At 42.9% G+C, this 12,093-nt stretch overlaps 1 protein-coding gene across 1 annotated transcript in view; it reads right to left on the reverse strand.

Moving 5' to 3' along the window:
- LOC140195277 (synaptotagmin-6-like) overlaps nucleotides 1–12,093 on the reverse strand; it is a 193,388-nt gene that overhangs the window by 32,282 nt on the left and 149,013 nt on the right. The window contains exon 3 of the mRNA XM_072253353.1: nucleotides 4,186–4,306. Within this exon, the coding sequence (XP_072109454.1) occupies nucleotides 4,186–4,306 (121 nt within the window). The remainder of the gene's footprint in view (nucleotides 1–4,185; nucleotides 4,307–12,093) is intronic.

The following is a 12,093-nucleotide window of genomic DNA, read 5'->3' on the forward strand; positions in this document are numbered from 1 at the left end:
AAGGCATGATATTCTGGGACTGACATTAATTAATGACTCACCCTGCGGGGTCTGCATTTCCATAACTGACAAATCCCTGCGCAGATGCTTTCCAGAATGTTCTGCACCGAACAAATTGGGAGTGAAAACTCCACCTTCATCACCTTCACAAGTGAGAGGACTCTACAGCTGATATACTGTAAGTCCATACGTTAGGAGTATAGTAGAAGGTAATGAGTTTGACGATTCTACATAAAGGAACACTTTGCCTTTATATCCCCAAATGATAAAACTTGAACCTGAGTAATTTCACCCATATTTTATCTGAAATTAAAACCCCAGTCTTGGGTATATAAAGTAAGAGGCAAGACAAAGTGACACCAATAAAATTTGAGGAGAATCATCAATTGTAACCAATTGTTAAGTGAAAATTGTTAGGAATGAAGCTGGACCACGTGGCTTCCTTTCCACTGTCAAACAAGAGAAAATCTGCAGATGCTGGAAATCAAAGTAATACCCACAAAATGTTGGGGGAACTTAGTAGGCCAGGCAACATCTATGGAAAAAAGTAAACAGTTGATGTTTTGGGCCAAGACCCTTTATCAGTACTGGAAAAAAAAGAGTTGAAGTTGGAGTAAGCAGGTGGGGGGGAGGAGAGAAAGAGGTACAAGGCAGTAGCTGATAGATGAAACCAGGAGAGGGAGAATGTCCCAATAAAGAGCTGAGGGGTCGATCAGTGAAAGAGATAAAGGGCCGGAGAAGGGGGAATCTGAAAGGAGAGGGTAGAAAGCCATGGAATAAAGGAAAGGGGGAGGAGAGAAGAGGGAGGAGCACCAAATGGAGGTGATCGGCAGGTAAGGAGATAAGGTGAGAGAGGGTAATGGGAACGGGAAATAATGATAGGATCCCACCATTTTTCCCTTCCCCCGACTTGCCACTTTCCATAGGGATTGCAATGAAGAATCCTAAAGGGACACACACACAAAATGCTGGAGGAACTCAGCAGGCCAGGCAGCATCCATGGAAAAGAGTACAATCGATGTTTCGGGCCGAGACCCTTCACCAGGACATGAGAAGAAAGATGAGGAGTCAGATTAAGAAGGTGCAACAACTGATATTCCGTCTGGGTAGCCTCCAACCTGATGGCATGAACATCGATTTCTCAAACTTTCGATAATTGCCCCACCCTTCTCCTTCGCTGTTCCCATTCCCATCACTGATCTCCTTACCTGCCCGTCACCTCCCTCTGGTGCTCCTCTCTCCACTCTCCTCCCTGCTCCTCCCTTCCCTTTCTTCCATGGCCTTCTGCTAGTCCCTTCAGATTTCCCCTTCTCTACCCCTTTATCTCTTTCACCAATCGACATTCCAGCTCTTTACTTCACCGTTCCCTCTCCTGGTTTCACCTATCACTTACCATCTTGTACCTCTTCCTCTCCTCCCCCAACCTTCTTACTCTGACTTCTAATCTATTTTTTCCAGTCCTGATGAAGGGCCTCAGCTCAAAATGTTGACTGTTTTGTCTTTTTCCTATATGCTGCCTGGCCTGCTGTGTCCCCCCAGCATTTTGTGTGTATTCATTTTCGCTGTGCTGTGGAAGAAATGCAACCATGAATTCCCATTCCATCAATATAGCATCTTTTGTAAAGCATCGGTGCAACTCATCAAGGCCACTTGAATAATATAATCAGAATCAGAATCATTTAATATCACTGGCACATGTCGTGAAATTTGTTAACTTTACAGCAGCAGTACAATGAAATACATGATAAATAAATGTAGAGAAAAAACTGAGTTCTGTACCTCCTTCCTGACAGTAACAGTGAGAAGAGGGTATGTCCTGGGTGGTGGGGATCCTTATTGATGGACGCTGTCTTCCTAAAGCACCACTCCTTGAACGTATCTTGGATACTATGGAAGTTGGTACCCATGATAGAGCTGACTAATTTTACAAGTTTTTGAAACTTACTTCATTCTTGTGCAGTAGCCCCTCCATACCGGACAGTGATGCAGCCAGTCAGAATACACTCCACGGTACATTTATAGAACTTTTCAAGTGCTTTAGTTGACAAACCAAATCTCCTCAAACTCCTAATGAAATATAGTCGCTGTCCTGCCTTCCTTATAACTGCATTGATATGTTTCCTCCAGGTTAGGTCCTCAGAGATATTGACTCCCAGGAACTTAAAACTGCTCACTCTCTCCGCTTCTGATCCCTTCATGAGGATTGGTATGTGTTCCCTCATCTTACCCTTCCTGAAGTCCGTTATCAACTCTTCATCTTACTGATGTTGAGTGCAAGATTGTTGCTGAGACACCACTCCACTAATTGGTATATCTCACTCCTGTACGCCCTTTTGTCACTATCTGAAATTCTGCCAACTATGGTTGTATCATCAGCAAAATCATAGATGCTGTTTGAGCTAAGCCTAGCCAGACAGTTATGGGTGTAGAGAGAGTAGAGCAGTGGGCTAAGTACACATCCCTGTAGGGCACCAGTGTTAATTGTCAGTGAGGAGGAGATGTTATTTCCATCTGCACAGATCTTGGGGTCTTCTGGTTAGGAAGTCAAGGATCCAGTTGCAGAGGGAGGTACAACTGACCCAGGTTCTATAGCTTTTCGATCAGGACTGTAGGAATAATGATGTTAAATGCTGAGCTACAGTCAACAAACAGCATCCTGACATAATAGTTACATTGTTCAGGTGGTTCAAGGTTGTGTTGACACTAAGGAACAGTGTCAACCTCTACAACCCAGAAAAATAAGTCCAAACATTATCTGAGTACTCTACTATTTACACTGATCCCATTGCCTGGTGAAATATTATTCAAAATGCTCCTTTATCAAAGGAAGGTTAGCAATAATAAAGTTAATAAAGTACCTTTAAAATCCTCGCTGTTATTATTTTGTCGGACATGTCTGGACCCAGCATGGAGGTTCAATTGTGAAGAAACCACGGCAGTGCCTCTACTTCCTTAGGAGTTTGCAAAGATTTGGCATGACATCTAAAGCTTTGACAAACTTCTATAGATGTGTGGTGGAGAGTATATTGACTGGCTGCCACACAGCCTGGTAAGGAAACACCAATACCTTTGAATGGAAAATCCTACAAAAAGTAGGAGATATGGCCCAATCTACCACAGGTATAGCCCTCCCCGCGTTGCGAACATCTACACAAAACATTGTTGCGGGAAAGCAGCATCCATCATCAGGTCACCCAGGACATGTTCTCTTCCTACTGCTGCAATCAGCAAGTAGATACAGGAGCTTCAGGACTTGCACCACCTGGTTCAAGAACAGTTATAACCCCTCAACCATCAGGCTGTAGAACCAAAGGGGATAACTTCACTCAACTTCACTTTCCCCATCATTGAACTGTTCCCACAACCTACAAAGTCACGTTCAAGGACATTTCATCTCATGTTCTTGATATTTATTGATTATTTATGTATTAGTATTATTATTTCTTTCTTTCTGTATTTAAACACTTTGTTGTCTTTTGCACATCGGTTCGGTGAGGTCTTCCACTGATTCTGTTATGGTTATTATTTTATTATGGATTTATTGAGTATGCCCGCAAGAAAATGAATCTCAGGGTTATATATCGTGACACATATGTACTTAGAAAATAAATTTAATTTGTACTTTAAATATATTGTAAATAAAATGCTTATGTTAAAAGCCAGTCAGTTAACAACCAATTGATAGAAGAAACAGAGAAGTAAATGGTGAATATCTGGATTAAAACAATAAGAACAGTAGAAAATCATCAACACGAGAGCTTCTGCAGATGTTGGAAATCCCAAGCAACACACTCAAAATGCTGGAGGATCTCAGCAGGTCAGGTAGCATTTATGCAAATGAATAAATAGTCAATATTTTGGGCCAAGACCCTTCTTCAAGACAGTAGAAGTTTCAATAGATCAGTCAGTGTTTGAAAAGTGAAAAGAGAAGTCATGGTAGTTTTATGTTTACTGTATAACCAGTCCTGAAGCCTGAAGTCATAGAGATAAATAAATGTATCTTCTGTTCTTAATTCAGGAGGCATTAGCAGCTTTTTTTTTCCTCAGCATACTTGTATGTTTTCATAGTTTCCTGGTTTTATCCCTGTTGGTTTATTTCGTCTGAATAAGTATGTCTTATAAGGGTTTTTTTCTTTCAGGCAGAGAGTTGTTGGATGCAGAATTAGAAGAAAAAAGTGCACTCACCGGAGTATCCAGTGATGTCCATGGCTTTGAGATTCCTGCATTTGATGACTGTTAACGTCAGGCGCCCAGCAGTAGGCAAGTAGCAGAGAGAAAACATGATTTCCCCCAAGTCCACACTTTCCTTTAAATAGCAAAGGAAAATAATAACATGTCATGCATTTAAAAGACATGGATCATAGAATCTATACTGAGTAAACAGCCCAAATTACTGGAAAATGGCACAAGACTGATTAATCAAGTTCCTGGCACCCACTGCAGGTGTCCCTTTTAATTGTTAGTCAGCCCAGCACATGGCCATGTTTTAACTTTTACATCTTCAGGTAATGAGCTTTAGATTAACTGCAGCTAAGCACACCCAGTGCAACATGTGTTCACACACTATTTATGTACCGAAAATGTCAGCTTTAGTTAAGTCCTGGAGACAAATGGAAGCCACGAATCGATCGCTTGAATGTCAAATGATGAAGGTCAATCAAGTAGGGTGAAGTGAAGTCACCATCTTCCCTTCAGCCATCCCCATTCTTTTTCCCATTACCACCCGCCACATTGTCCTTCACTACCTTCTAATTGGCTAAATACGGGATATGATGCAAATGCCAGACTGGCCCAGCTGTCTTAATATTACCCGGAGAGGAAAAAGAGGCAAGGCTGATCGCGGAGTTCGGAGTGACAGGTAATAGATAAATCTGTCAAGCATGCAGATTGAACTGGGAGCTACTATTGAAAAGTAAATCAGAAGAGTTGACGTAACTCTGCTCATTAACTCAACACATCGCAAAGTATTTCAGAGCCATTTATATTTGTGCTGGTAATGCTGGCAAAATGACCTTCATTTTGTGCACAGCAAGGTTGCTCTGGCAACAATGAGTTAAGTGACGAGGTGGAATGATAAATGTTGGCCAGGGTACGAATAAAATGCACTTGCTCAGCTATAAATGTCGACACTGTCACTTTAACACGCACCTAGGGTCAGGCTGATGACTGAAGTAGGGGAAATCTAATCTTCATATCTACTCTGGCTAAGAAGGCAGATTGCGGAAGTGCATGTTCCCTCTTTGACCATTTGGTGCTTCCCATTCCCCAAATTCCCCAAAGTAATTGGCCCTAGTGTGTAGATGAATGGCAGAACCTGAGGGCCATTGATGGGACTGAGGAAAGTAAGAAATTTTGGAGAAGTATTATTTGGGGAACGGGATTGCTTTGTGAGCCAGCATGGATATACTGCGTAAATTTGGCAGAAGCAAAGGATGTTGGCAATGGTGAGGGTGGGGCACCGCAGGAGGGGTGTGGGACAGGTGGCAGAGAAGCGACAGGGGTGGGGGGGGTGGATAACCACAGGAGCAGGCACACCCAGCCCTGAGACACCAAGCAAAGTCATTCGATTACAAACAATTGGTTGGTTGATCATTACAGAATGTCTTTCTGGTGCTTCCTGCTCATTCCCATCTCTTTTGCTCTTTGCCAACCATGATTCCCTTCTCTCTGCTCCCTTCCTACTCTCAGTCCACAATAGAGACCTGTATCAGAATCAGGTTGATCATCACTCAGATATGTCATGATTTTTTTTCCTGTGGCAGCAGTACAGTACAATGCATAAAATTACTACAGTACTGTGTAAGTGTCTTAGGCACCCTAGATATATATACTGTATGTGCCCAAGACTTTTGAACAGTACAATATGTAACAAGAAAAAAATGAAAAAGCCAGCACCATATTCCCTCACAAACAAGAGAAAATCTTTAGATGCTAGAAACCCAAGCACACACACAAAATGCTGAAGGAACTTAGAAGGCCAGGCAGCATTTTTGGAAAAGAATACAGTTGACATTTTGGGCCGAGACACCTCAGCAGGTACTGTTCTGGAATATCAGCCAAAATGACCTGCTCAGCTATACGTTTGGGGTTCTTGTGCTCATCTCATTCTGACCCAGAGCCTGGAGTTCTTTCCCAAAAGCTCTGAATACAGGAAGATAGTGGGGAAACAGCCTCAGCTCCAGGTGGACTGATGAGGTAAGCAGGGGATTGTGACATCACAGGGGGAAAACCACAGGCTTGGCTACCCACATCATCATCACTGACCAAAGTGCACCCGCCCCCACACATCAACAATTTCTCAATTCACATTAACCCAACCCCATGTACCTCTGTTCATGCCTTTAAAAGAAATAGTTCACTCAGTCTGGTACTGAGCTATTGAAACAGTTCCTTTCCCTGCTGACAACTTCACAGCAACTCGTTCAGTGCAAGAAATAGAAGATAAAGGAAGAAATCCACTCCAGAGCTACCATCTTCTCCAAGTAGGAACCAGGCCTGTTTGACCTCTGAGCAAGGACAGCACTAGGACTAAATACATTGGATCTGAAAGTTCATATACCCGCTAATACTCACACAGTAAGCTACAAAAGATGGTTACTAGAATGGATTAACCAGCAGTACTGCTGCAGTAACCCCTGGAGGGGAAGGAAGCCAGACAAACTCCGCTATACAGAATGTTAGCTGATGCAGGGAGAAAGGCATCTGTGTGTGATTAGATGACATTTGTATGATGATATATGCAAATTTACCACCCTGCTCCAATGATTCTTTGGGAGAATTTTAAGGATAAATAAGGAGAGAAAATTGGTTGTAAGCGATGGTTCAAAAAAAATGAAAGGCAAAGGAATAGCAATAATCACACATTTTGTGAGTGAGTCGAAAACTAAAACATTAAAAGCAATTAAACCAGGAGAGAAAACTAAGAATAGTATGAATAAAGCACTGGAGAGGAGGACAATTTGTAAAGTGTAGCCAAGGCACAGGAGTAAATTCAAAGAGCAGGATATAGCTACATAAAACATGGTGTGGTTGCCACACTATAGAAAGAACACATTGCCCTGGAGAAGGTGCAGAGCAGATTCACTCACATGTTGCCAGGAATGAAATATTTGGCTATTCAGAGAGACTGTCTAGGCCAGGTTTGTTTTCACTGGAGTAGAGGAGGCAGAGGGTGGTACAGATTAGTGTATGTGGAACTAGGAGAGACATACAGTGGATAGGGTAGATGCTGGAAAACTTCCTCAGCAGAAGTCCCTTTTACTTATGGGCATAGGTTTATATTTTATTTATTGAGATACAACACGAAATAGGCCCTTTCGGCCCTTCAAGCCGCACTGCCCAACAATCCCCGATTTAACCCTAGCCTAATCACCGGACAATTTACACTGACCAATTAACCTAACAACTGGTCAGTTTTTGGGCTGTGGGAGGAAACAGGAGCACCTGCAGGAAACCCAAGTGGTCACGGGGAAAACGTACAAACTTGTTACAGGCAGCAGTGGGAACTGAACTCAGATTGCTGGTACTGTGAAGTGTTGTGCTAACCACTACGTCACCATGCCACCCTGTAATCATAATGTAACAACTGTTGCCCAGCCCTGGTGCAGAGTTTCAGTCCAGGATGACGACCACTCCTTTCCCCCTGCAGATGCTGATCGACTCACTGAGTTCCACCTGCAGATTGCTTGTTGCTCCAGATTCCAGCACCTGCAGTCTTGTGCCTTCTCTGTGAATCCAAAATCCACAATATCACGAGCTGATATACAAGTATTTTTCAAGGGTGGAAGGCTGGGACTGGGGAAAGAACAGAAGTTACTTTTAGCTCAGGTCAGAGCAGAGAACCCCTCAGTGTGTCATACCAGCAACATTACTGAGTAGACCAGTCACATATCTGTACAACAGTCGCTTTTGGGATCCCTAAAGGAATAGCGGTCTTGGGAAGGAGCCAACAAGGTGACCTTTTAGAAAGTTCTCCGTCATTTCAAGGCCACCTTTATGATAAAGTATAAAATCAAATTCTTCTCAGATGGTTGTTAGTCCCATGACGATGGTTGAAACAGCAAAGGATTTTTCCCCAGACTTTCTGGGTAATAATTATCCTTCATCAGCAAAATGTTCCCCCTGTTTGGGATATCTTACTCCGCACAAATTGGTGGCCGCAATCTCTCATATCACAAAGCTGGCTTCAAAGAGTCTTCTTTGGACCTTGGCCATTCTTGGTGCAGGATGGATCCAATGTTTTCTTTGAGAGTATTGCATACTCTTAAGGATTTGCTCTTGTACAATAAATGCAAATTCTTTCAGTGTTATGATAGCTGGGAGTTCAACTGTACAGTGCTTGCCTATCCTGGAGCTAGGAATTTAGAAGGTGAGGATAGTCTTCCTCTATTTGATCACCAGGCATGTGCAGTTTATCTATTCCTTCTGCTTCTTGCTTTCCCTTACTTTCCAATGTGCGAATGGAAAAGAGAGAGCCATTGTGATACAGCACGATAACAAGCTCTTCAGAGTGTTGAGAACACACTTTCATTTTATTCTCATGTTCCTGTCAATTCCCTTCAAATTCTATCCATCATTTGCACCCCAGGGAAGCTTACAAAGGCCAATTAACCAGCTTGCCTTTGGAATGAGGGAACAAATCGAAATGTCACGAGGAAGCCGACACAGTCACAAGGAGATCTTGAAAACTCCACCCAAGCGGTACCAAAGGTCTGTATTGAACCAGATAACTCTGCTTGCTGCATTTTTGTTCCGCAAGAAGGAAGAAAAGTCTACATTGTGCAAGCTGCCACAAGCCTCTAACAATTATTCCATCAAGACAAAATGAAACCAGTTTCAAACCCTTTAATGTTAACAAGAAGAAACCACGGATCTGCTGAAAGCTCCTTTCTGAAGAGTCAGAAAATATTCTCTTTGGTTAGAGGGAATATGAGTATGGCAAGTATTCACAAATTTCTACAGCTATACTGTGGAGAGCATCCTAATTGGCCATGGGGGTGGGGGCACCGCACAGGATCGAAGTAAACTCAGTCAGCTCTATCATGGGCACTAGCCTTCCCGACACCATGCCCTCTTCTCAATGCAGCTATCAAGGAGGTTGTGAAGGAGCCTAAAGTCACACACAACGAAATGAGAATAGTTTCTTCCCCTCTGCTATCAGATTTCCTACCTCACTATTTTTTTCCTCTTTTTGCACTACTGATTTAATTTAACTTTTAATCTTACTGTAATTTACAGTTTTTATTATTACGTATTGCAGTGTACTGCTCCCACATAACGTATGCTGGTGATATTAAAGCTGATTCTGATTCTGATCCCATGCTAATACCAGGGGTGATATTGTTAAGAACCAGATTCCAGCTGCTTACGTTGATGTCCACCCACAAACTGGAACAGGAGGACAACCAGCAGTGAGTTGATATGCTAATTATTTCTACCCAGTTTTGTTCTACTACTTCTCAGGTTAGTTGAAGTTGGATGGTTATGACATTTGTACCACCTAGCCTGCATTTTCTGACTTTATCCTTTGTACTCAGTGCTTTCTAACAGAAGGGAAAAACCATGCCTTATGCAGGTGTCTTGCCACACAAGTGGTATTTGTCATTTCTTCTTGCTTTAATTTTTCCTCACAACATTCATCACTGCACAGCTTCTCTCTGCTGTTCTCCTTCCTAGGTTTTAATTCTCAGCCCTTACGAGAAGCTATTTGTGTTGACTGTTAGAGTATAATGATATAACAGTTGTTTCAAAGAGTGCTGCCTTCTCAAGCCCCAAGGGGGAGAAGGACAATAGACAATAGACAATAGGTGCAGGAGTAGGCCATTCGGCCCTTCGAGCCAGCACCGCCATTCACTGTGATCATGGCTGATCATCCACAATCAGTATCCAGTTCCTGCCTTATCCCCATAATCTTTGATTCTGCTATCTTTAAGAGCTCTATCCATCTCTTTTTTGAAAGCATCCAGAGACTTGGCCTCCACAGCCTTCTGGGGCAGAGCATTCCATATATCCACCACTCTCTGGGTGAAAAAGTTTTTTCTCAACTCCGTTCTAAATGGCCTACCCCTTATTCTTGAACTGTGGCCTCTGGTTCTGGACTCACCCATCAGCGGGAACATGCTTCCTGCCTCCAGCGTGTCCAACCCCTTAATAATCTTATATGTTTCAATAAGATCCCCTCTCAGCCTTCTAAATTCCAGAGTATACAAGCCCAGTCGCTCCAATCTTTTGACATATGACAGTCCCGCCATCCCGGGAATTAACCTTGTGAACCTACGCTGCACTCCCTCAATAGCAAGAATGTCCTTCCTCAAATTTGGAGGCCAAAACTGCACACAGTACTCCAGGTGTGGTCTCACCAGGGCCCTGTACAGCTGCAGAAGGACCTCTTTGCTCTTATACCCAATTCCCTTTGTTATGAAGGCCAGCATGCCATTAGCTTTCTTCACTGCCTGCTGTACTTGCATGCTTGCTTTCAGTGACTGATGTACAAGAGCACCTAGATCTCGTTGTGCTTCCCCTTTTCCTAACTTGACTCCATTTAGATAATAATCTGCCTTCCCGTTCTTACCACCAAAGTGGATAACCTCACATGTATCCACATTAAACTGCATCTGCCATGCATCTGCCCACTCTCCCAGCCTGTCCAAGTCACCCTGCATTCTCATAACATCCTCCTCACATTTCACACTGCCACCCAGCTTTGTGTCATCGGCAAATTTGCCAATGTTACTTTGAATTCCCTCATCTAAATCATTAATATATATTGTAAACAGCTGCGGTCCCAGCACTGAACCCTGTGGTACCCCACTGGTCACCGCCTGCCATTCTAAAAGGGACCCGTTAATCGCTACTCTTTGTTTTCTATCAGCCATCCAATTTTCAATCCATGTCAGTACTCTGTCCCCAATACCATGTGCCCTAATTTTGCCCACTAATCTCCTATGTGGGACTTTATCAAAGGCCTTCTGAAGGTCCAGGTACAATAAATCCATTGGCTTTCCCTTGTCCATTTTCATAGTTACATCTTCAAAAGATTCCAGAAGATCAGTCAAGCACGATTTCTCCTTCGTAATCCATGCTGACTTGGACCAATCCTGTTACTACTATCCAGACTGGGACCAATCCTGTTACTACTATTCAGTAATTTCCAGGACTAATGAATGATTACCACATGGAACAAGCCATAAAAGCACCTGGAGTTATTTCTAGAAAGCTTCATTCAACTTCATTCCCAGTGTCCCAGGGTGTGATATCGAAAGCAGCACCCAGATGCCCAAGAAGATTTCTGAGGACACTTAACCAAACAAAGAGATTTGTGATGTGATTAAGGGCAGATCCGTCGGGCAAGGAGACATGGTACAAAAGTGACAAACAATAACTGTAGGATCACTGGCTTATAGCAAGGTCCTAATCTGATACATCACACACACACACCACAACAACTGAGAGTAATTTACTGACTAAAATAGATCACTAAACTGACAGCTAATTTACCCTCTATTCACCCATACTCTCGACCATTAAAGCAGCACAGTTTATTTCTGTAACTACCCCAATTTGCTCACCACGTCTTACTAGTGGATAGACAGCAGCTTCTTGGAAAGTACTTAAAGGCCTGGGTTTTTAGCTGACAGTGGGATTCAGGTCGGGTGTGGTGTGTGTGTGTGTGTTGAATTGACTTTAGTCCTTACATCCTTCACATACATGAGGAGTAAAAATCTTTATGTTACTTCTCCATCTAAATATGCAATGTGCAATCATAGTAATTTATAATAAATAGAACAGTCAATGTAACATAGAAATACACTCAAGTCAGTGCGAGTTTATCAGTCTGATGGCCTGGTGGAAGAAGCTGTCCTGGAGCCTGTTGGTCCTGGCTTTTATGCTATGGTACCACTTCCCGAAATACATAGTGGGTTGGGGTGTGTGTGTGTGTGTGTATGTGTATTTGCCCATTCAGTGGACGGGAGGGGTGAGTGAGGATAGAGGAATCAAATTGTCCATGATTACCCCTAGTCTGCGAGGCACAAGTTACTGTGTTTCCAGGATGTGTGTCACATTCCCAATGGGATAACCAAGCCTCTGGAAGCA

Source organism: Mobula birostris, chromosome 3 (assembly GCF_030028105.1).
Source record: "Mobula birostris isolate sMobBir1 chromosome 3, sMobBir1.hap1, whole genome shotgun sequence".
Lineage (NCBI taxonomy): Eukaryota > Metazoa > Chordata > Chondrichthyes > Myliobatiformes > Myliobatidae > Mobula > Mobula birostris.